Source organism: Emydura macquarii, unplaced genomic scaffold, assembly GCF_026122565.2.
Source record: "Emydura macquarii macquarii isolate MOO-44397 ecotype Brisbane River unplaced genomic scaffold, CSIRO-AGI_Emac_v2 contig_1253, whole genome shotgun sequence".
Taxonomy (NCBI): Eukaryota; Metazoa; Chordata; order Testudines; family Chelidae; genus Emydura; species Emydura macquarii.
The window spans coordinates 103,347,243-103,370,512 of record NW_027131390.1 but is presented as its reverse complement, the minus strand read 5'-3'; the positions used below and the strand labels follow the sequence as shown (position 1 = coordinate 103,370,512).

At 42.8% G+C, this 23,270-nt stretch overlaps 1 protein-coding gene across 1 annotated transcript in view; it reads left to right on the top strand.

Moving 5' to 3' along the window:
- The window catches only part of GLI2 (GLI family zinc finger 2), a 248,298-nt gene that overhangs the window by 195,392 nt on the left and 29,636 nt on the right, over positions 1-23,270 (top strand). Inside the window, exons 4-6 of the mRNA XM_067549660.1 lie at positions 2,674-2,876; positions 6,039-6,230; positions 21,210-21,411. Of these exons, the coding sequence (XP_067405761.1) occupies positions 2,674-2,876; positions 6,039-6,230; positions 21,210-21,411 (597 nt within the window). The remainder of the gene's footprint in view (positions 1-2,673; positions 2,877-6,038; positions 6,231-21,209; positions 21,412-23,270) is intronic.

Genomic DNA, 23,270 nt, shown 5'->3' with positions numbered 1-23,270 from the left:
CAGGTGCTTCAGAGAGAATGAACAGAACAGGTCATCATCAAATGATCCATCCCCTGTCACCCATTCCCAGCTTCACTACAGGAGAGTGTTTAGAACAATATACATATTTTAAAAGCCATTTTACTTTATTACACATCAGCAAAAAGTGTTCAGACACTTGCAAGATTTCCTAATTTATCAGAAAGACAAAGAGAAACGTGCAAAAGATCAAACAAAGACAAACACCCTTATAAAGTTGCTGAATAAGGCTGGAAAGCTTGTTACAATTCTGTACGGCTTTGTTGATTTCCAAGTATTATAAATAAATAAAAATGCGCCTGAATTGTTGACACTATAAGCTGAAATCTGTATCTTGGGGTTCAGGTGGCATGTCTAAGCCACTCATAGAACGTCACTCTTGTGGCTACATATACATGTAGAGAGAGACAGATATTTGTGCACTCACAAACACACACACAGTCATGAATATTCTGATGGAGCGTCCTTCATAAAATGTGCTACCACTGCCAATTCTTAGACCAATTCAACTTAGCTCATCTATCCACTCTCTTATCTCCTGTTATTTACCCACTTAGATTCTTTACCCTGTTAAGTCTGCATCCCTCCAATCCTCCTTTGTATCCTTTATTGGCCAGCACCTTCTCATATGCTACCTAGTCTCTGATCCCAGACATCATGAAATCATGCTTCATGATCATCCTCAAAACCCATAATCAAGAACATGCTCTACCCCCAACAATGACCCACCTTTCCACACCAACCCTAATTAAATCTAAATTTAATTTAAAAGGGATCGAACATGATGTAGACCCTTCTCTATCCTCTTGGGCCATTGCCACTTTGCCCTATTTCCTGTATGTAGCTAAGACTAAACTACTCAGGACAGGGACTGCATTTTTATTCTCTGTATCCACATGGTAAAATAACACATACCACCAGTTCCTGCTTCTGGTGCTGTAGTCTTTTTTTTAGCAGAATTCCCTTTACTGGGTTTATGAAGGGGCTTGAACACTAGAGCTGAGTCTAGACTAGCGTAATTCAGACCATGGATCTGTCCCCAAGTGATGTGAAGAATGAAGGTTGTATGGTAGCCTGTGCTGGGTTTGTCACTGGGTTATCTGAGAAGGGTTAGAAAATATGGTGGAATAAACACCTGAGACCTCACGACACTACTCCTTTGCTACTGTTGCTGGTAGAGCTGCTCCAGGGTTGAAATACGTGTCTGAATTTTTTTCTTAGTGTAGACATGTCCAGATACTTAAACCTGCAGCATTTAGTGAGGCCTTTCTCAGGTAAAACTCTCACTCTAATGGGGACTCTGCCTAAACAGGCACTGAGGGATTTAGCACTGAGGAGGCTGGAACCAGAATACACCTGATAAAATCTGATCTGAACGTTTGGCGTTGAAAACTTAAAACAAACCTGCCAATGAGGTTTGAAAAAGTTTTGACTGATTTTCACAGGTGAGGTTATTTAGTCAGAGGGAGGCTAAGTGACTTGCCCAAAGTCACTCAATTCAGTGGCGGGGCATGGGCTAGCATGCAGAAACTCTGGCTCCCCCTTTCTTGCTTTAACCACTTGACTATACTCCATCCCCAAACTTCCTTCACTTCTAGACAGTGCGATGGCAGCAGCTGCTAACCCCTGGGAAGTGCCGTTTCCTCTCTGAGTCAGTCTCCTAGTAACACTGGCAGATGAAAGAACTGTCAAAAAGCAAACAGGGATTCGAGGCCTGCTCTCAACAGACCAAGAAACGCAGCTCATCCTGTGGCAAGGGTCCATGACCATAAATGTGGCGAGCGTCTGTAGCTTTTACAGCCCTTTCTCCTCTTTCTGTACAGCTCCTCTTTCTGAAACTTAGATTCACTGCTTCTATTTGCTTTAGTAGTTTGTTCCAAGCTTTGAACACAGAAATTCTGCCTGACTTGCTGACAAGCATATACCTCTCCTGAGCGCCAGCTGACAAAGTCTCTGGCTCTTTCTCTGTAGATTTGACAAGTCCCTGTTCTCACTCTGAAAAGGTTTAGAAGAGAACAAAGGAGGTTCCTTTCCCCTCCCCCTTCACACAGGGAATTGGCAATGGACACTGTATTTTTTCTCTAACGTTCATAGTCAGAGGAACAAACGCTTGTAAATAATAATTCTACCACCTTGCACTTGTATAGGGCCTGTTTTCCGAAGATCTCAGTGCATGTAGCAAAAGTTCTTTAAATAGCCTTCACAGTATCCATGTGAGGTCTGTACTATAGCAAACTTGTGGCCAGCTCGGACATCACACCTCACTGTGCTGCATACCATGGCCACAGTGAATTTCTCAGTAACTCCAGGGAATTAGCTCTGGTCCTTTTGCTCTGAAACCAGTTGAGCTGGAGGAGATTCTTCAACAGCTATTAGCAGTATAAGACATACACATAGAATAGAGCAATTCGGATTCGCGCCAATAGATGGCAGTGGTACATATATGCACGGTTTATATCCATTTTATAGATGGGCAAACTGAGGTCCAAAAAAGTGACATGACTTGCCTAGGTTCACACGGTGAGTCAGAGCTGGCAGTGGAACCCAGGAGTTCTGTGCTCTAACCATGTGCTCTAGGTTAATAAAAAAATGCATGAAGAGATGCTAATGAAATTGAAGACTACTTCATAGTATGTTTTTCTGTTTCCTTCACAGGCCTCCTGCCCTCAGTGGCAGCCCCGTTATCTCCGACATCTCCCTTATTCGCCTTTCTCCTCACCCAGCAGGACCTGGTGAATCACCATTCAACCCCCCTCACCCGTACATGAGCCCCCACATGGAACACTACCTCCGCTCCGTGCACAGCAGTCCCACTCTCTCCATGATTTCTGCTGCCAGAGGCCTCAGCCCGGCTGATGGTAAGCGCATTGCTGCCCTGACACTGAGTGGGAGGGTTTAAAGCTGTAGCTGTACTACAGGCTGCTAAGTGGCTGACATGAAATGAGTTGCGCAGTTCTTAGATCGACTGTTACTGAAATATGCCTTCCTCCAGCCCCCTTCCCTTTCCCAACATGGTTGGCGTGGGCTGGTGTCCATATTGTCTGGCTCAGCCGAGATGAATGGGCATGGCAATTCTTATGCCTAGAAGTGGTCTCTGGGTCAAAGTCGAAGCATGTAGCCAGTTCAGTGCCGCTGCTACGTGTGCTGTAGCTATTTTGTAGCTCTGGCACTTTTCACCAGCACTAAAGTCCCTACACCCCAAGGATCTCCAGCTGCAAAGGATCTCCAGCTGCTCTCTGAAGTGGGGAGCTGTTGTTTTTTCTCCTCGTCCGTAGCTACACATTTGTTTTGCATCACTGCATTGACAAACCAGAGCGTGAGAATAGCTGTTGCAGTTGGGTTCTATTATAAATATTTTGTTTAAACTGATGTACATTTTTACTCCAGTCTCTGCTCTTATGAGCTTCCTTGGCAGTGGGTCCCCGCAGGAACCCTCGCAGCCCTGTGACAGGGCCGCAGCTGTGCAAAGTGTTTGTTGTGTCTTTGCGCTTTACACAACACTAAGAATATGAGGAAACCGCTTGGACCCAGTTGGATTCCAAATAACCACGCTTACTAACTATATACAAACATACAAGGCCTAGCTACATATATATGCTGCTGCTCGGTTGGGTTCTGGTGGCTGATGCAGTAGAAGACAGCAGGGACCACTAAAGGACCAACAAACTACTTAAAGGGGGTGACGAAGTGGAGCTATTCTTGGGGTTTTCTCTGAGTGCTGTGTGTGTGCCTCAGTTTCCCCATATGTTACTTATGTATTTCGGTGATGGGACCCAGGTGTGTGATCATTGCAGAAGCCACTCAAGGGTGGATGGGCCTTGTCTGTATGCAGACAATAGCCAGGGCCTCTCTGCCCTCCTGGGTCAGCCAGCTGCAACAGATTGTAACAGGTTGCAGCAGGCGGAAACCAGGAGTGGGGTAGACACCTTGCCCAGGAAGGAGACAAAGGACGGGGGAGGGGCAAGGGGATAGGTTTTGGGGGGGTGGCTTGCTGGAAGTTAGGCTTGGGGACGCCAGGTCTGAGAATGTGGGCTCTGAGGCCCCTTAGTTGGTTGTTGCTGTAACTGTTGATTCATCTGCTACAAAGTCTTTCTATGCTACGATCCTGAGAACTAATAAACCATCTGACTTCCATGATGGCTGTGAATCGCTTCTGACTGCAAGGTGGAGTGCATGGCTCCTGTGGGGGTGTGAAGGAGCTCCCGAGGGTCCCATCCGGGGAGACTCCCAGGGGGAGCTCAGGTGGGGCAGAGGGACTGAACCTTCTGAGGTCAGATTCAGGAGGCAGCTGCACGGGTGTGCGGAGACCCGGGGGCAGACTCCGCAGCACTAGAGTCCTGACTGGGTTCACCTCAAGTGATTCCAGAGCATGGTTCCTGGGGGCCTCCGTCACAAAGGGCTACTACTCAGTTCCTCTACACTACAGCGTTTCTGCACGGTGCTAGCCCTTCTCATGCGATGGGTGCCCTCGCGCCAGGGGAAGAGAACACCTAACCCCTCCTTCCTCATTATTTCTGTCCCCCCCAGGTAATCCCTGAAGAATAGACCTTGTCTGAGTAAAGGGAACGTGAAAACCTGTGCTTCATATATAGGATCTAGATGCAGCACTGGGTGTAAATAACCCAGACACTTCCAAGCATCAGATTCTATTCAGTGCAGTTCCCACCTTCCCCATCTCAGTGAGCTGAGGCATCCCCCAGGCTTACAGAGAGTTTGATAAGTTCAGTGCTGTATATCTGAGGTAGGAGAGGGGCAGAAATGCCAGACGGGAGGCTCTTCCGTAAAGAATTTCAGAAAACACTGAAATATAGGTGTGCTCTTTTGAAAGCATAGATTGCTCTAGAACTCAGTTCTCTAACTACGTAACACTGGAGCTGCATCCATTTCTGGCAGTAGAGAATTTGGCCCGTTATATAGATATAATTCAGTATCGTGTAAGGTCTCATTTAGTGGCAGAGGAGTAAATCAAGAGAAGCTGAATAAAATCAATATAAAAAAGTGTGTGTGTGAAGTCAGAATTGGCCCTTGTACATATCCACATAGAGAGGAAGGATGGTAGCCTGGGCCTCAGGGTTCAGTTTCCTGCTCCGGTGCAGGCTGTCTGTGTGACCCTGGGGAAATCACGTAGGCTTTTTGTGCCTCAGTTCCCCATATGTAAAAAGAGGATAAAAGCACTTTCCTGCCTCACATCAGTGTGCTGAGGATAAATCCATCAACAGACTGCGAAGTGTTTAGACGCTGCGGTAACTGGTGGGCCACATAAGTACCTTGGATAGATACAGCCACGTGCCTACCTTAAAATGTGGCTCTGCTGCTCCCGTTAATTAGGTTTTGCGCACCTGAGTAAGTATTGAGATTCCAAACCTCTGCTCTCAGCATACAGCAGGGAGGTTTTATTGCTCATGTGCTTCTTTTTTTTTTTTTTCCGCCGCCTTGCAAAGCGAGTTTCATTATTTGGCATTTAAAAAGGGGCATTGTATTTTTTTTTTAGGCCATGGTAAATAAGTTAATGGAGAGCTGAGGGGGAGGCAGGTTTGAAAAATTACAGCTGGAAGAAAGTGAGTGTAATTGGCTTTGGCAGCCAAAATGGTTTTACACGGCCAGACACTAAACCTAGCTCTCCGCATTAGATCTCGGCTGTAATTTCCTTGCACTGCTGTCGTTAACTGGACTCTCCTTGGCTTTTTGTTTGCTAATCGGCACCGAAGTTAATGCTGACAGCGTTTCTGCTGTGGGCTGTCGGGCCCTCTTGCCCCCTCCCCGTGGTGAATTCTGTTTTGATACGGAAGGATTATTAGAAAAGGGAATGAGAGATTGTTTATAAATTTGCGGAAATGGAGGAATGCAGAGGCCCCTTTTGTCCACAGAAACACGCCCAAATGCACGTCATTAAAGCACCAAACTGAGTTGTAACAAGAGGGTTTGGGGGTTGTGGGGCAGACTGTACTATCAGCATCGGAGTTTTACTCACTGCAAGAATATTTTCCCCATATTTGTCTTCTCACTCTCTGCCTCGACAGTGGCTCACGAGCACCTAAAAGAGAGAGGCCTCTTCGGTTTGCCTCCTCCCCCTCCGGGAGCCAACCCTGCCGACTACTATCACCAGATGACGCTCATGGCCAGCCACCCGAATCCTTACGGGGACCTGCTGATGCAGAGTGGGGGAGCAGCCAGCGCGGCGCATCTTCATGATTACCTCAGCCCTGTAGATGGTGAGTAGAGAATGTGCCTTCCCCTGGTTTGGGGGCAGCTCATAGAGCGTTCCTCTGGAGAAAGTTCACTCCAGCCCAGAGAACTGTTCTATGAGTGGATGAAAGCAGAGATTGCTGTGTGTGATTACTCTGGGTTGCTAAAGAACATCAGGGCTGCACTATAATTTCTGGTTTAAAAAGTTGTTTAAAAAGTTAATCCAGTTATTAAAAAAAAATGGTGACCATTTTGAGAGACACCTTGGCTGCTAAATACATGAGATAAATACAGCACGGTCTTGTAGCTAGTGCACTGGCCTGGGTTCTAGTCCCTGCTCTGCCAGTGACCTGTAGTGTGATCTTGGACAAGCCACTTCATCTCTTTTTGTGCCTCTGTTTCCTTTCCCAGCTTGTCTGTCTTGTTTCTGGGGGCAAGGACTGCCTTTTACTCTGTGTTATAGAATGCCTGGTGCAATGGGACTTCAATCTTGGTTAGAGCCTCAACAGCCTACAGTAATATAAATTCCCAGACAAAAACTATGTTCAAATGGAATTAAGATTGAAAGTACATAGTAAAAATCATTACAAGGAAGCCAGAAAATTCAGAGTTAACGTTAAACGGAAAAGAAATAAAATCATGTTAAGGTATGAAAATGTAGCGGGAGCAGCCAAAGCTCTGCTCTATAGTGAATCGTCTGTGCTATACCCATACAATTATGATTCATGCTGTAGTGCCAGATTAGATTATACTGATTTTTAAAGACATAGGATTTTTTTCCCCTCATGGTGTCACACTTCAAAGACAATGGGGGGAGCTACAGAAGCACCGGGGAGGGCATTGTGTGGCCTGTGGACTGTTTATTAGAGGTGCTGATGCACAAGGAAAGAACCCAGCATGACTCTCTGATCCCAGCCTCAGTTTGTTTGGCCAAGCTTCTGATTGGCCTCTGGCTTAGTTCAGTCAGTGGAACTGAGGTCTGTCTCAGTCTATTACTGCTTCAGAGTTTCTATTTATTGAGCTTTCAGACTTAAAGACTTTGAGGTTTTATTGCTTTATAACTGACTTCTTTTTGCACTGAGACTGCAGTGATAAGAGCGAATATCCATTTCTAAATACAAACATTGCAACTGTTTTCTGCCATCAACAATTAGATTTGCCAAGGACCGGGATTCTAAGGGTGTGTCTACACTGCAATTGTCAGGTGCAACTGCAGCTCATGTAGACATACCCAAGATAGCTTTAACCTGGCCAGCTCAGGTACCAATAAGGGTGAAGTTGCAGCATCACAGGCATCAGCTGGGCTAGTCACCCAAGTATTTACCCAGAGTTCCGGGCGAGTTTGTACTGCCCTTGTATGTCTATGTGAGCGGAAATCATGCCCAAGATATGCCCCATATCTAAAATCCTGATCTTTTCTCTCTGGTATTCTTCTGCCCTTCCCCACAACTATTGCCCTCAGTTCTAAAACTTATACAGGGTTTTTGTTAGAAAGCAAACCACATGGTCCTCATGATCTTGCCTGCTAAGGGTTAATCTCTGTGTGAAGGGGCACCTCTGAGTTTTCCTCTGCAGGTCTTCTTAAATTTGATGGTCTGCATTTATTTCCTTGCCCTAGCTCTCCCCCGCCCCGCTTGCTCATTAGTGCATTTCTTGAATTGTGTGTTGTTTCAATGACTTGCAGCAGCTCACTGAAGTGTCAGATAAACAGCTGGTTAGGTAAACAAATACAGCTTTTGTAATATGGACACATACTACTGACACTCAATGTGCCATGATCCTCGTCCTGTAGGACCCTTAGGTCTTTTATCTGAAGTCATCTGGGATGAAGTCCTCTCTCCTGCAGGAGGGTCTCTTCATACCTGGCTTCTCCTAGTATAACTCTGGAGTAAATCATGTAACAAGGTCCCTAATTGCATGCGGTCACGTTTATATCAATATGACATAGGAGGGCTGAGTTTTGCCAAGCTCCGAAGACTGGGATCAGCATTATTTTGATCCTTTAACACAGCTTTGTTGATCAGTGACTGGAAAGCCCATCTGTAAACCTTTGGATTCCATTAATGGAAACAAAGCTGTTAAGCAAGAGTAGAAATAAATGAAGATTTGAAGTGAAATTCCACAAGGCCATTTTAAAGAAGAGCATGTTAAAAGCGGCAGGCCCCCAAAAAATCTGTGGTCCACATGTTGAGTTTTCCATTAGTCTGGGATTTATTCTCTGATCATGTTCAGACAGTCTGATTTATCTTTCCTCACTCCCCCCAGCAGAACCACTATCAGTGAGGTTGGGTCTGGCTGCAAATGACGGCCCTGATTCAACAAAGGACTTCAGAACGTGCTTGAAGTCAATGGGACTTAAGCACATGCTTAGTACTTAACTAAACTGGGGCCTAATCCCTGTAAAAAGGCGTTGGCAATGGCTATATTACATAGTTCACATTCTGCAGGCTGGTTTGAAAGGCTGTCTTTAGCTCAGCAGTCTGCCTGATAACAGAGGCTTGGTTTCTGTGGTACACACGATGAGGGGATTGCGTGTCGTCAAAACATGGAGTGAAGTGGCTCATTCTGAAATGATGATGTAAGAAGCTGAACCACTACTCCTTTTCTGTTTAACAGATTATTCCGATAATTTATTTTAAATAAGTGACCATGTAAGTACTTAAGCAGATTGTTTAATAATAAAACAGGACGTTCTTCTGATGCAGGAATATCATTAGCACACATTAAATGTGGACGTGCCATTGGAATAAAATCTTACATTCGTAGAGCGCCTTTCCTTCCAAAAGCTCCCCAGGTTGCCTTAAAAACTTTACAAGAATCACTTCACTCACCCATGAAGTGCAGCCGACTCTAGGCTGGAGCACAGCAGCTGTTAAACAGTACATGACAATATTACACAACAGGGTACAACAACACAAAGTTTCTGTGTTAAAGTGAAAAAAAAAAAGTTTGGAAATGTACGTTTGAAGCAGAAAACCTCTCCTGCCCTGGCTATCGTGGCACCTGGAGCAGGTACTCTGCTGGGAAGGGGAACCCATTTTAACACCTCCATCTGAACATTTGAAGGCTCATTTGGAAGTGAGACAGCTGCCTGAGGTAGTTCTTTCACACACTCTTCTCTGGGGCCTTCCAGTTCCTTTCATTAAACCTCTGGGATGATCCCTAGATGACTGAGGGCTTGTCTACACTGGTGTTTTTCATCACCCCGCTGTAGCTGGACTGAGACGCAGGAAAATGGTGCAGTTTCCCCCAGTTTCAGACTCTTGTAAACATTCAGTTGGAGGTTCAAAAATGGGCTTCAAACTAGAGTGAGCTGCACCAGTGCAACAAGTCTACAGTAGGGTTTGCACTGAGGCAACTATACCAGTAGCTAAAACCCTAGTCCAGGCTTAGGTTTACACCATGGATTGCCTAATCGTTAGGAGCTATGACTGTGAAAACAAAATGTTTCTTGGTCCGGTTGTGTCATTTGAAGGTCTCCATCCAAGCTGAACCTCTAAAGTCAAGTGCAGAGTAAGAATGCCAGGATCCAGCCTTAAAATTTCCAAGATGCTGTCAGTGTAAATCAAAAGCTTAGCACCATTTTGATGTCTTTCCATTCTGATATCTTTCCAAGGGGCTGGCCTTGGAGACTATTGGTTTATGGAGGTTTCCACCATTGTCTGAGTCTGTCTTCTAGACCTTCCTCTCTGGATTTACCTTTCTGTATCTCAGGGCGATGGAGTACAAGGGCAAGGAGGTAAATCCAGAGGGTGTGGATCTGAATGAATGCCAGTGGCAGAGCTTGGAATAGAACTCAGGCCTGCTGAATAAATAATGTAGTAGTTGTGGCTGCGTGCAGAGCTTGTCTTTAATGTCATTGCTTTTAATTGCACCCTACATAAAAGTGTGATTTCAGTGTGAGACTCTAAGAAAAGCCAGCAACCCTTTTTTCCTGCCCAGAAAAAAATGTGCAAAACAGAGAGAACACAACAGCATCCTGTAAGTGCTTTGTCTGGAATCCTCCTGAATTCAGGTTGCTAAAGAATCCAGTGAATATATGCAGGTTTTAAACAGTTACCTTGTGGACTAGGTATAGAAGAATGGGGTCTTGTTTTTCACCAAGGATCTTACAGAAACTTTAGAATTCCTTGAACTGTAAAGCCTATAGATCCCCAGGGAATGAAAAAGTAAGGGTCCCAAAACAGCACCTGGTATCTGAATAAATGTCCAGCATCTGCTCCAGTCCAAGTAAGGTTTGTGATGCTGTAATAGAGGGCAAGAAGGGAATAAGGAACCAGTTATTCTGAGCCTGTTTGCAGCTGGCTGCTTCTTGGTAAGGGGATTGTCTTATGGCAAGCAAAAACCCCTTTTTATGATGATGTTACTGCCCCTGGGTTTAATTGGAGAACCTGGAGGGATCCTTCTCTGCCCTGTGAAGAGAATTTTCTTTCTCTTTTTTTGGCCATCAGCCATTAGAGTGCTGGCTTTGATAAGACTATATTTATTTTAGGTTTTGAGAGAAGAAACACAGAAAAAGTAGTGGTTATGGCCGTGATTTGGAAGGGAGGGAGTGTAAAACATCTGTATATCATGTACATTATGTGGCTGCCTCTTGATAAATTGATTCTTCAAGTTCTTTGTCTACTACTTAGATTGCAGCACACAGTTGTCTTTAAAGATGCAGTCTGCAGTTGTGATACCTACTGGATGTCCTGCACGCTCTTACGGTCACGGTGCTTGGAGAAGTTTACTTCTAGGGTCAGTTCAGGGGGGGCAGTTAGATATTCCAAGGTACATTAATACATAAAGGACTTCGCAACTAATCACCATGTGATTACTTTAAACTGGGCTGTATTGTTTCCACTTCCAACACTGCAAGGAAGACTTAAATCCTTCTTTGTAAAAACTGCTTCCTGTAGTATCCATATAACATCCCAAAGCAGCACGTGTGTGGGTGTATAAAATTGTCAGGGTTATGTGACTGAACCTTAAACTGAGACTGAACCTTAAACTTGTCACTGAAATGTCTTTCTTGAGCCAGTCTATATTTAGGAAGAAATGCCAGATTTGTGGATAAAAGAGAGAACCTACGTGTGTGATAAATTGCAGCACAATGTAATAAACTGCCAAATAAATATTTCCCTCTTTACTCACAAATCTTGAATTTCCTTCCAGATTTAAATTGACCTAATGCCTAGGATGGGACAGTATTTAATCCTGGCCCAGTGAGAAGTGTAAGGTCCAGTCTCAGAACCCTGCTAATCTAGGAGTAGGATATTTATACCATTTGGAACATGGAGAATCACAGCTTTCAAGTGGGATACACAGCACTTGCTTTTAGCCCGTGAAGATCCTGAGGCATCTGACTTTAAAGTCATTTCAAAGGCTGTTTGTATGTTCCAAAAAGCTCTTTCTGGTAATTCTTAAAGGTTTAAAATAAGTGAGTTATATTTATTCTCTAATCTCTAAAGAGGTTGGGCTCATGATAATGGGGGTGTCTGGCTATATGTGTGGAAGGATATAAAAAGTAGGCCCAATGAGTTCTTGTTAAAACACTCTAAACCATTGCTAAAATACATTTTTTGTACAACATGTGACGTACACAGACAGCCTGGGGGCAGTATATAGAGGAAAAATAGAAACGAGCGTATTCTCGGGAAAGTCAAGTGTAAAAGTATAATTAGACATGTCAAAAAAGAATTTGAAGAACTGCTAGCAAGATACAAAAAGTAACAGTAAAATATTTTAAGTTCATCAGAAGCAGGAAGCCTGCTCACTGGATGATTGAGTTGCTTATGGAGCACTCAAGGAAGACAAAGCCATTGTGAAGAATTTTTGCACTTGGTCTTCAGGTGTGGGTATCTCCCTCACATCCTCTGCAATGATCTGTTTTATTTAGGTGACAAATCTGAGGAACTGTCCTAGATTGAGGTGTCAGTAGAAGAGGTTTTGGAACAAATTGATAAGTTAAACATTAATGTGTCACCAGGACCAGATGGTATTCACCCAAGAGTTCTGAAGAAACTGAAATATGGAATTGCAGAACTATTAACTATGGTATGAGTTCCAGAGGGGTAGTCGTGTTAGTCTGTTTTTAACCAAAGAGTGAGAGTTCTGTGGCATCTTAAAGACTAACAAACGTATTTGGGCATAAGCTTTTATGGGCAGAAACCCACTTCGTCAGGGTTTCTGCCCATAAAAGCTTATGCCCAAATAACTGTGGTATGTAGCCTATCACTTAAATCAGCCTATTATCAGGTGACTGGTGAATAGTTAATGGAGTGCTGATTTTTACAAAAAGTTCCAGAGGCCATCCTGGCATTACAGGCCAATAAACCTAAATTCAGTACCAGTCAAATTGGTTGAAATTATAGTAAAGAACAGAATTATCAGACTCAGAGATGACCATGATATGTTGGGGAAGAGTCAACATGGCTTTTGTAAAGGGAAATCATGCTTCACCAATCTATTAGAATTCTTTGCAACTGGCAACAAACATGTGAATCAGGGTGATCCAGTCAATATAGTGAACTTGGACCTTCAAAAATCCTTTGACAAGGTCTCTCACCAAAGGCTCTTAAGCAAAGTAAGTAGTCCTGGGATAAGAAAAAAGGCCTTGTGGATCAGTAATTGGATAAAAGACAGGATACAAGGGTAGGAATAAATGATCAGTCTTCACAGTAAACAGAGGTAAATAACGGTGTCCCCCAAGGATCTGTACTGGGACCTGTGCTGTTCAACATATTCATAAATGACCTGGAATAAAGGATAAGCAGTGAGTTGGAAGAGTCTGCAGATGATATAATATTACTTTCAAAACTGGGTAAGTGGGCAAGAAAATGGTAGATGAAATTCAATATTGATAAATGCAAAGTAATGCACACTGGAAAACATAATCCTAACTATACATACAAAATGATGGAATCTAAATAAATTGTTACCACTCAAGAAAGAGATCTTGGAATCATCATGGATAGTTCTCTGAAAACATCCACTCAATGTGCAGGGCGGTCAAAACAGTTAACAGAATGTTAGGAGCAATTAGAAAAGAGACAGATAATAAGAGAGAAAATATAATGCCAGTATATAAAGTCATGGTACACTCACACCTTGAATACTGCATGCAGTTCTGGTTGCCACATCTCATAAAAGATATATTAGAGTTGGAAAAAAGTACAGAAAAGGGAAACAAAAATGATTAGGGATCTGGAACAGTTTCTATATAAGGAGAGATTAAAAAGACTGGGACTGCTCATTTTAGAAAAAAGAATCATGAATGGTATGGAGAAAGTGAATAAGGAAATGTTATTTACCTCTTCATATAACACAACAACCAGGGATCACCCAATGAAATTAATAGGCAGCAGGTTTACAACTAACAAAAAGAAGTACTTCTTCACACAGTGCCAATGAACCTGTGGAACTCATTGCCAGGGGATGTTGTGAAGGCCAAAAGTATGACTAGTTTCAAAAAAGAATTAGGTTCATTCATGCAGAAAAGGTCCATTGATGGCTATTAGTCAACATAGTCAGGGACACAACTCCTTGCTCTGGGTGTCCCTAAATCTCTCACTGTCAGATGCTGGGACCAGACAACAGGAGCTGGATTACTCAATAATTGCCTGTTCTGTTCATTCCCTCTGAAGCATAGTGGCACTAGCCACTTTTGGAAGACAGGATACTAGGCTAAATGAACCATTGGTCTGACCCAGTAAGGCCATTCTTAGGGAGTGAAGTAAAGTTTTTATTAACCTTACTGTGGATGCCCTCCATAATTCCATAACAAAGGTCCATAATCAAGGGTGCAACCTCTAGTTCAACTCCCACACCCATTCCATTCAAAACTCGCAGTTTGAATTTTCTGGGTGAAGGGTATGGGGAATTCTTCTGGCTTAAAATGTCCTGTTCTTCATAGCAGACTGCTAGAGTATATATATAGAGAGAGAAAGGTTGACGCATTTTTGAGTTCTAAGATAGGTGTAATAAAGTCTTTCTGACTTTAACAAAAAAGTGAGCTCCTCATTCTCATGTACTTTGGGCCTGAGTCTTGAGGGGTAGTCAGCACCTTTAGTTCTCAGCACCAATCAGGATCAAGCCATGAGGTTTTTTTTTTTTTTTCAAAAAACCAAGTGCATTGTGAGTTTGGGAGAGGGAAATTAATTGAAAAATAAAGGCCAAAATTTTCCAGCCTGTGTGAACGAGAGGCTGTTCAGTGAATATTTAGTCCCTCATGCAAAGACCATCACGCTCAATGGAAAGCCTCCCATTGTCTTTAATGGGCTTTAGCTCCAGCTGAAGTAGAAGTGGTAGAACAAGCGCCAGTTCAACAACTCTGACACAGGAGGGACCGGCTTTTTTCTTAAAGAAACAAGACCACCTCTGCTCGGAATACTATGTGCTTAGTTGGGTGGGAGTGTTACCTAGTGATTAGAGCAGCTGACTGGGTGTCGCATCTCTTGGGATAGTCTCACTTTGCCATTGACTGGCAGTCTGGCCGTAGAAATATCACTTTTTAATACAGCTGAGTGGGAAATGTTTTTCCCTATCCCGTGAGACTTTTTCAGATTTTGAATGCGACATTTTGACAATTTCAGAATAGGAAAATTCATTGCAACTGCCTGTTACAGGGTGGCTTGCTCCTTCAGGGCTAGAGGCCCGGGGTCAATGAACCCTAGTTACTAAGCAGACATACCTGAGCAAGGATCATCTGGCCCCTGTACAGAGCAGCAGGAAGATGCCAAGCTGCAGGCCCCGCAGAGAGAGAGCGTTCTCAGGGAGACAGAGGCTGCTGGGAGCAAGTAGACTCCAGCAGAGGAACTTGGGAGTGAGACTAGTGAGAGAGCAGGAAGACAGGTCCTCAGGGATGAGGGGCTGTGCATAACGGCAGCCTGAGGGGGCGAGAAACTTTATTTTTGGAGTTAATTTTATATCAATAAACCAGATCCCAAGAAGGGTCCTTGTGGTTACACCCAAGCCTATTTTGAATTATTGAGGAACCAAGATGGAAAATTATAGTGGGGGCAGCTTTCCTAGGGCTGTGAAGCCATCAGGAGGCGTGGGTGCAGGAGGTGGCCTTCCCATTGAAATATTCCCTGCCTTTCTGTCTAGGTGTTCGAAAAATGGGTGCAATATTTATCTGCCTCACAGGGTATCATGAGGCTTAATTAGTATCTGGAAAGTTCTTTGAGATTCTCATTTGAAAGGTGTCATGGGCACATGCTGGACCTTTGACTCAGGGAAGTAGAGACTCAGCTTTTACATTTAGAAGTCCCACGTTCAGTTTCCACAGACAAACCTGACCAATGGTGTCTTTTCATTATTATTTGTCTTGCTGTTGATCATCTAATAATAGCCTGTGGTGCGTTAAGGGATTAGGTCAGGCCAACAGTATTATTCTATTCTATACTCTATAGGTTTCTCTACCGTGCTCATTACCGAAGATCTGAGTGCCTTCCAGTAGTGCAATGTGACTACATCTCTATCATGTGTTGCTTGTTCTTTAATGTTCTCTCCAGAAGCAGAAGCGTATGGAGTGAAGTGGCTGGTTTCAGTAGAGTCTGTGGTGTTTTGTTGTTGTTGTTAAACATACGTGTTGCTATGTGTTTATATTAGCAAAGGCAAGGTCCAAGAAATGTGCCATGCACCCGGAGCGGAAAGTGATGCAGGTTAGTATTATTAACAATGACCATGGTGCTTTGGATCACCTGCTTTGGATAATAATCATGGATAGATTTTTTTCTCCTCCTGGTGTTACTGCTTATTTTCCGTGTAGTAAAGCAAACTTTATATTCCATAGCCTTCTTCCTTCTTGGGTACTTTGTGTTGCTATCTGCACTGGAAGAGGAATCATTCGTCTGTAACATGATTTGCGGTCAAAGCTATGTGTGAAAACCCATCATATCGGAGAGACCCTAGTGTAAACCTCATAGATTCTCTATCAAAACACTTTACACATCCCACAGTGCCTGGAAGATCTAAATTAGAGCAGACACTAATAAAATGCATATTACTTGATTTGTGCTGGAAAAGTCCCAGCCCAGCTTGCAGAATTTGACAGCTTCCAGAAGAATTTTACACAGGGAGAAAAAGAATTGACCTACGTGCAGTGGAGGGTGTGCTAGATGGTTGCACCAATAAAACCAGAGCTTCTGTTGGACATCAGGACTTCTTCCCTCTACAGATTAATGGGGACCGATGGCTGAACCGGCACTGTGGACATAAATCATTGGAAGGAGCAGCGAGAAATGAGTACAAGGCTTTTCTTTCTATTTAGTCATTTATCAAGGGAAGTGGCACATTAATAAACAGATCTCCCTTGAGGTGTGGGAGTAACAGAGATAAATATGACTGTCAAATGTGGCCTGCTTCCTTCTGTTAGAGGAATAGAAGACTGTGGGAATGCAAATGCAGAAAACGGTGTCTATATCTAGCTAGATATCATTTGTAGTATAGTAGCACCTAGAGGCACTAACAGAGTAGAGCCTGATGTGCTAGGTGCAGTACAAACACCTGTAAAGACAACCCTTACCCCCAAATGCTTACAATCTAAACAGACAAGGCAAATGATGGAGAGGAAGCAGAGGCATGGAGTGACTTGCCTGAGGTCACACAGTAGATCAATAGCAGAAATGGGAATAGGAGTCCCAGTCCAATGCTCTAGCTATTTGACTATGCTGTCTCCAATTTCTACATGCGTGTAATTAACTTTGGATCTAAACAACCTCAAACTTTAGGAATGTTCTAATCTGGATCCAGATCAGAACTTTGGGGCTGGGGCCTATCTGTAAACACAAAATGTTAACATAAGACATTTCAAATTTTATTTTATGTTAGAGATAGGCCCCAGCTTCAAGGTTCTGATCTGAATCCAGATTGGAACATTCCTAAAGTTTGGAGTTGTTTGGATGCAGGGTTTCTGTTCAAGTCCAAGTTTTAAGGGACATCTGCGATGTTTGAGATCCATATCCAAAGCTTGGCAATGTTTGGGGCTGACTTTTTGGTTCTGGCCAATCACTGCTTGTGTAGTTTATTTTTTAATTTCTCCTCATCAGCTCAGGAATAGCAGCATCATGGCAGACTTGACTTTTCAGATGGGTCTGCACAAATCCTGCAGTGTTTTATTGCTATTAGCAGACTTGCCTTTTCCAGTAAACGTTGCATCCATAATGTATTTGCATATTTAAACTGCCTTCCATCCCCAACTTGTCACTTAGTTGGCACTAACTACTGTCAAGAGTGAGTCTCAGTGTAGCCAACTGCAACCATTCAAAAATCAAGAGTCCCCCCCCCCCCCCCCAAAAAAAAAAAAATCATGAGATTGTCTTATCACTCATGAGATTTTTTTCAAATGTTTTGGGTTCTTTATGTTTGTCTCCTGGTTTTTGAGACTTTAGGTTTGCTTTTGAGTCAAATTAAGCTTTTCTTTACAACCATGAGGGCTAGAAACTTACTTTTGTAAAAACAAAATCCAATCTCATATTTCCAGGAGCAGATGTTCGAAGTAAAACTCCCAAGATTTTGAAATTGGCAATAATATCACGGAAGCTGGCAACACTGAGTTTTGTTGGGTCTCTTGGTTGCATAACATTAGCCACAATAAAGCTGTAGTTTCACCTTGTGATTGGGAAATGCAGTGAAATGGAAGTGCAGAAAGGAGTTGTCAAAAGTCAATCCAAATACTTGTTATGCATCTGAGTGGTAGTAGCAGGGGTGGTCTAATGAATTGGATTCTGGTTTGAGGCTCAAGAGACCTGGGTTTCATTACTGGCCCAACTATAGACTTCCAGTGTGACCCTGAGAAAATCACTTAATCTACCTGTGCTTCAGTTCCCCATCTGTAAAATGAGGATAGTCACAGAGCTTCCCTCTCACACCGGCGTGTTGTGAGCATAAAATCCATGTATTGTTAAGTGCTTAGATGCTGAGGTGCGATGTATATGAATACGTAGATACATAACAGTAGGGGCACTAGATCAAAGGGAAGTGAAATCCTACTACACATCTCAAGGGAAGGGTTAATTGAATGACCAACTTTTAAGAGCTAACACGCATCATGGAACCAGCAAAACACATTAGCTACATCATTGCTCTGTCCCTTGCTTTTTGCTACATCCCATCTCAGCACCCCTCATCTATGCGTTGTCTGCAAGGTAGGGACCCTGTTCTCGTATTTGTCTATGAAGTGCCTGACACACATTTGGCACTACATAAATAGTCATCGGTCCCCATTGATGCCCTAGCCCCAAGGAGAGGCAGGTGTGGAAAAGCAAGAGCCTCTGCCTAACTATTTTAGAAACTTATATGGCCCACATTACCATGGTTGTAGTATCTGAGAGTCTCACAGTCTTTAATGAATTTATCCTCACAAGCCCCCTGCGAGGTGGGGGCTCAGGAAAGACTGCTGCTGGAAAAGAAAGAATTTGTAACACTGCACTCACACCTACTGAGAAAGAGGACTGGAAATGCAGGTATTGAATGCTGATTGGATTTGACACATGGGCCTAGTAGCAGGCTAGCAGGAGCCTAGCAGGTAGTCATTTTGGCTTACATGGCGGTGGCATGTTCTAAACATAAAACCCTAGAAAAATTGGAGACCTGCTACAATATATATGCTGCTCCCACCGCTTTCAGAGGGACCAACAGTTCCAAATGGAGCTAGGCCTCAGTCAAACATTTGGATATGATCCTCTAATATTTTGCAGAGCTCATACACAAATTCTGCCCTGACTACAACCTGTGCAGCCCTGTTGATTTACAGATGGTGTGAGTACGGGCAGAATTCGCCCTTTGAAGTTGCATGTTCCAATCACTAACACACCTAAGTGTTGGGAGAGTCCAAATTAGTCCAGTATCAGCTCTCCATTTATTTCAGACTCCTACAACCAAAAGCAGGGAAGTTGGAAATGACTTCATGCCTGTTTGACTGACAATTGTTAATAGAGTCCAGGCTCGGCAGGCCCTTTCGGAGGGTAGGAGTCTGCACTTTGTGGCTGACCTGTCAAATTGCTTTTCTTAGAACTCTTCATTTACTTTCTAGGCTCCTGGAATCTCACCTCATTCATTAACTGGATGCTCAGCATTGTGCTTGTGCTCGTTTCATTTCCGTTCTTTCCCCAGACAAACGCACGTACACAATTTCTAAGATTCTCCCTCTGCTTTGATGTGGTGCTATTCCAGTTCAGTTCTCTTACCACTATGTCATTGAAAATCACCGTGTTCAGAGTCATCTTCAAGGGCTTTTCCCTTTTTAATTTGAAGTTAACTTAGTGCTGGTGAAAGGTGCTGATTGACAGCCCCCGAGACTGAAGCCCGCGGTTTGCCATCCAAGGACTGACAGCAAAGATAGCAGCTTCCCCTACATCCACCTCTAAGCTTGGAGGGGGACCTAGGGATCAGTGTAGTGCAGTCTCCATCCCCAGGCTGTACTTCTATCATTCTTGGTTCTTAAACCTTGCCCATCACCCAGGTCTACAAGTGTATTCAAGGGGACCCGAGACGCTCTCTACACCTCTCCCCTTAACATAGGTCTCCAAACATAGGTCTCCAAACCACTGTCATATGAGAACATTTTTTTAACCAACACTCACATCACTTGGGTCTGAACTAGTGATTAGAGCTGGTCAGATATTTCAAAATGTCATTGAAAAATTGGGGAGTGAAATCATGATTATCCCCTCCCCCGTTTTCCAGCCAGCTCTACTAAAGATGAGATGCACAGGGCATCATGTCTGATTACCGTCCCTGTTAGCCAAGCAGTCCCTTCTAATGTAAAATTTGGGGCATATAATTTTGGAGATGTCTGTAAAAAGTAGTTCCATAGTTTACATTGTGTGCAGCTGGGACCTCGAAGCAAGCATTGAAAACCTCTCCGTTTGGAAAGTGTATCTTCTGTAACCTTACAGCACATATCTGTAACTAAAGAATGAAGGAATAAATAAATCCGTTAATTATTTGAGTTAACATTAATTAAAAATGGGTCCTTCAGAGTCTCATGTTTATCCCAGTTCCTCTAGTTAATGAGCAGCTTGTTACTCGCCCTTCAGTGAAAACTCTGGCAATCGGCACTTTATCTTCTTTTTAGGAAATCAAACCGAATAAAAGATTTCCTATTGCTGGTAAGTTATTTCTTTGTGCTGTGTACTGTGTAAGCACCTAGGAGCCCCGTTACGGATCGGATCCCCATTTGGGCTAGGTGCTGTACAAACACACAGCAAGAAGATTGTCCCTGCCCCAAACTAGACAGCTGATCCTGCACTCCTTGCTAATGCAACAAGGGCCTCATCCAAAATCCATGTAAGTCAATGGAAAGACTCGAATCGATGTAAGTGGACTTTCAGTCAGATCCCAGGAGCCCCTTACAAAGAGCATGTGCAGGATTGGGGCCCTGTTTGTTTAAGAAACTGGTGGCCTGATGTTTCTCTCCCTTGCACTGATGAAGCCACTGAAGTGATCCCAGGATAGAAGCGGTGCAAGTGAGAAAGTGATAAACCATGCTAAAGGTTTATAGGCCCTTGTTCAGGAAGCTACCTCCTCAACCTAAATGGGATTATTCACATGCTTAAAGTTAATCACATCCTTATGTATCTTGCTGAATCTGAGCCTTCAGAAGACGTTGTATGGTGGAATTAAGCGTTTGAGCGTTAGAAAAGCAAGCAAAACAAAAGGTTCCATCTGAGTTCAGCAGCTTCAATAAAGAATTCCCTTTATAGTCATAGCACCTGAGTCCTGCTTCTTCTCTTTCACAAAAGTGGCTTGCAAAGGCAACAAAATGAATTGTTCTTTCTGAGGCAGTCTAAGAAATTTTCTGTAATGTGTGTGAGTCACAGATAGAGTGTGTGTCCTTAAAAGTGTGCAACTGTTCCACATGTTCCCAGATCAAATCCACACTCCCACTAAGTTAAAATAAATGTTACATGGCAAGGTACTCTGCTGTTAACTGCTTTCATTTATTCTTCCTGTAAAAACTGAAACAAGTAAAGCCTGCTTTTGTCTAACTAGGCACAATTTTTTTTCCTTTCCTACAGTGTCAAGATTTTCAAGCCCAAGGGTTACTCCAAGATTAAGCAGAAAGCGAGCTCTCTCCATATCCCCGCTGTCTGATGCTAGCATTGATCTTCAGACAATGATCAGGACCTCCCCTAACTCCCTGGTGGCTTATATTAATAACTCCAGAAGTAGTTCTGCTGCTAGTGGCTCCTATGGCCATTTATCTGCAGGGGCGATAAGGTAAAGCAGTTTGAACGGCTCCATTTAGACTTTTATTTCTTTGATATTATGCCTATATAATTATCCCATTGTCTGAACGAAAGCTGTAGAAAAGAAACTTTTTAAGTTCTGGCCATCTAGGATTTATGGAATCTTGTTCCAAAAATGTACCTTGGGTCTGCGTTGTGTATTAAAATGAAACCGCTCTTTGACTTCATGCATGTGGGAGGCTAATCTACATTTTCTGCAATGGTGGATCTGATGGTACTTTAGAGTGTATATATTTTTTCTGGGAGGGCATACTGGGTGCCACATTTCTAATAATAATAATAATATATTCATGCCCTTTGCAAGCAGAAGAAAGACTAAATTCATCTACTAAAATGTTTGCTGTGAATGGTTTGACTGGCCTTATTAGAAGACCACCACCAAAGTATCCCCTACTGTATTGGCCAAGATTTTTAAAAATTAATTCCTGTATAGACTTAAGAGCCTAACGTTAAACATTGATTTTTAAAAATCTAGGCCCTGGAGTAAAATTCTGTTCCATCTTTAATTAGAAAACACTTCCCTTAAAGAAAAAAATTTTGTCAGTTCCCTGAGTGGTTGCTTAAGGCAGGTTTCACACTGTAGAATTATTATTTTTACTGCTGAGGTGTTAAGTAATTTTTTTTCCATTAATAATGTCATTATAGATACCTAGGAAGAAATGCAAGAGATTATAGAGGATATTCACTCCTGAAAAGTGATTGATCATATTTTTAGTAAAAAGTTAGACATTTCTATTGGTAATTGTTACATTAATTGAAAGGTTGCTTTGTCAGGTAGCATCACTTGTAAAATTTTTGAAGTATTTCTAATATAATTCTGTCTTTAGGAAACCTCAAGATTTTAACTACTAGTCATAATTGTCCCACTGTTCCCATGAGTTCTCCTTGTCTATTGTATTCACCTGAAATCTTTTCTCTTATACTTACACTGTAAACTGTTTGGAGCAGGAACTATCTTTTCATTATATTTGTATATGCTGCTTAGCACAATGAGGTTGTGATCTTTGACTAGTGGCCTGTAGGCATTACAACAATAACAATAATAAATTCAGAACCACTTAATATGTATTTTACAAGGCATATCTTAAATCTCAAGAATTTTTAAATCTGCAACCTGTCCTCAGCTCTTAGTATGTCATTAACTATTAACATTTATTTAGCTAGGAGGGCTTTTTAACTTTTGCCCTTTGCCTTTTGGTTATGTTGTCATTAGTTGGTTTCGAATAGAAGCAGCCTTCATTGCATAGTCAATTTTGTTATTTAAAATAAAAATATGAATATTAAGGCTCAGTCCTGCAACTACTTGTGCCTGTGGTAATTTTGCACATGTGAGTAAAGTTACATGTGCATAAGTGTTCATTGGATCAGCCTAAGGTGCCAAATTCACAGCAGCGGAATTAGAAGAACACTACCAACAAAGCTGGCAGTTCTGATGATAGATTTTATGGCATGGATACCGTGTCTACTACCTTCTGGTCTGAAATGACATTGGCAACCAAATAGCCATTAGATAGTAATGATGTCTGGTTATGAGTGACCTAGATTCAGGTTGAACCAGAGACCTGCAGAAGAAAGATTACATGTTTTAGTAGTCCCCTGAGCCATCGTCCAACTCACCTGAATGCAGGGTAAATTTCATATGTTTTAAATATGTGAAATTGATTGTTAAATGTTCCTGCTGCAATTTGTGTCCGGGGAGCCAGCCGCCTTCACTTCTGTATTAAGGATAGGTAGCCACAAGTTTGGGAAGCTGCAGAAGAGGTCTACCTGGATAAACCTTGCATTGTTGCAAAGCAAGATGTGTGTGTTTTTCCCCTCTTGTCATCCACT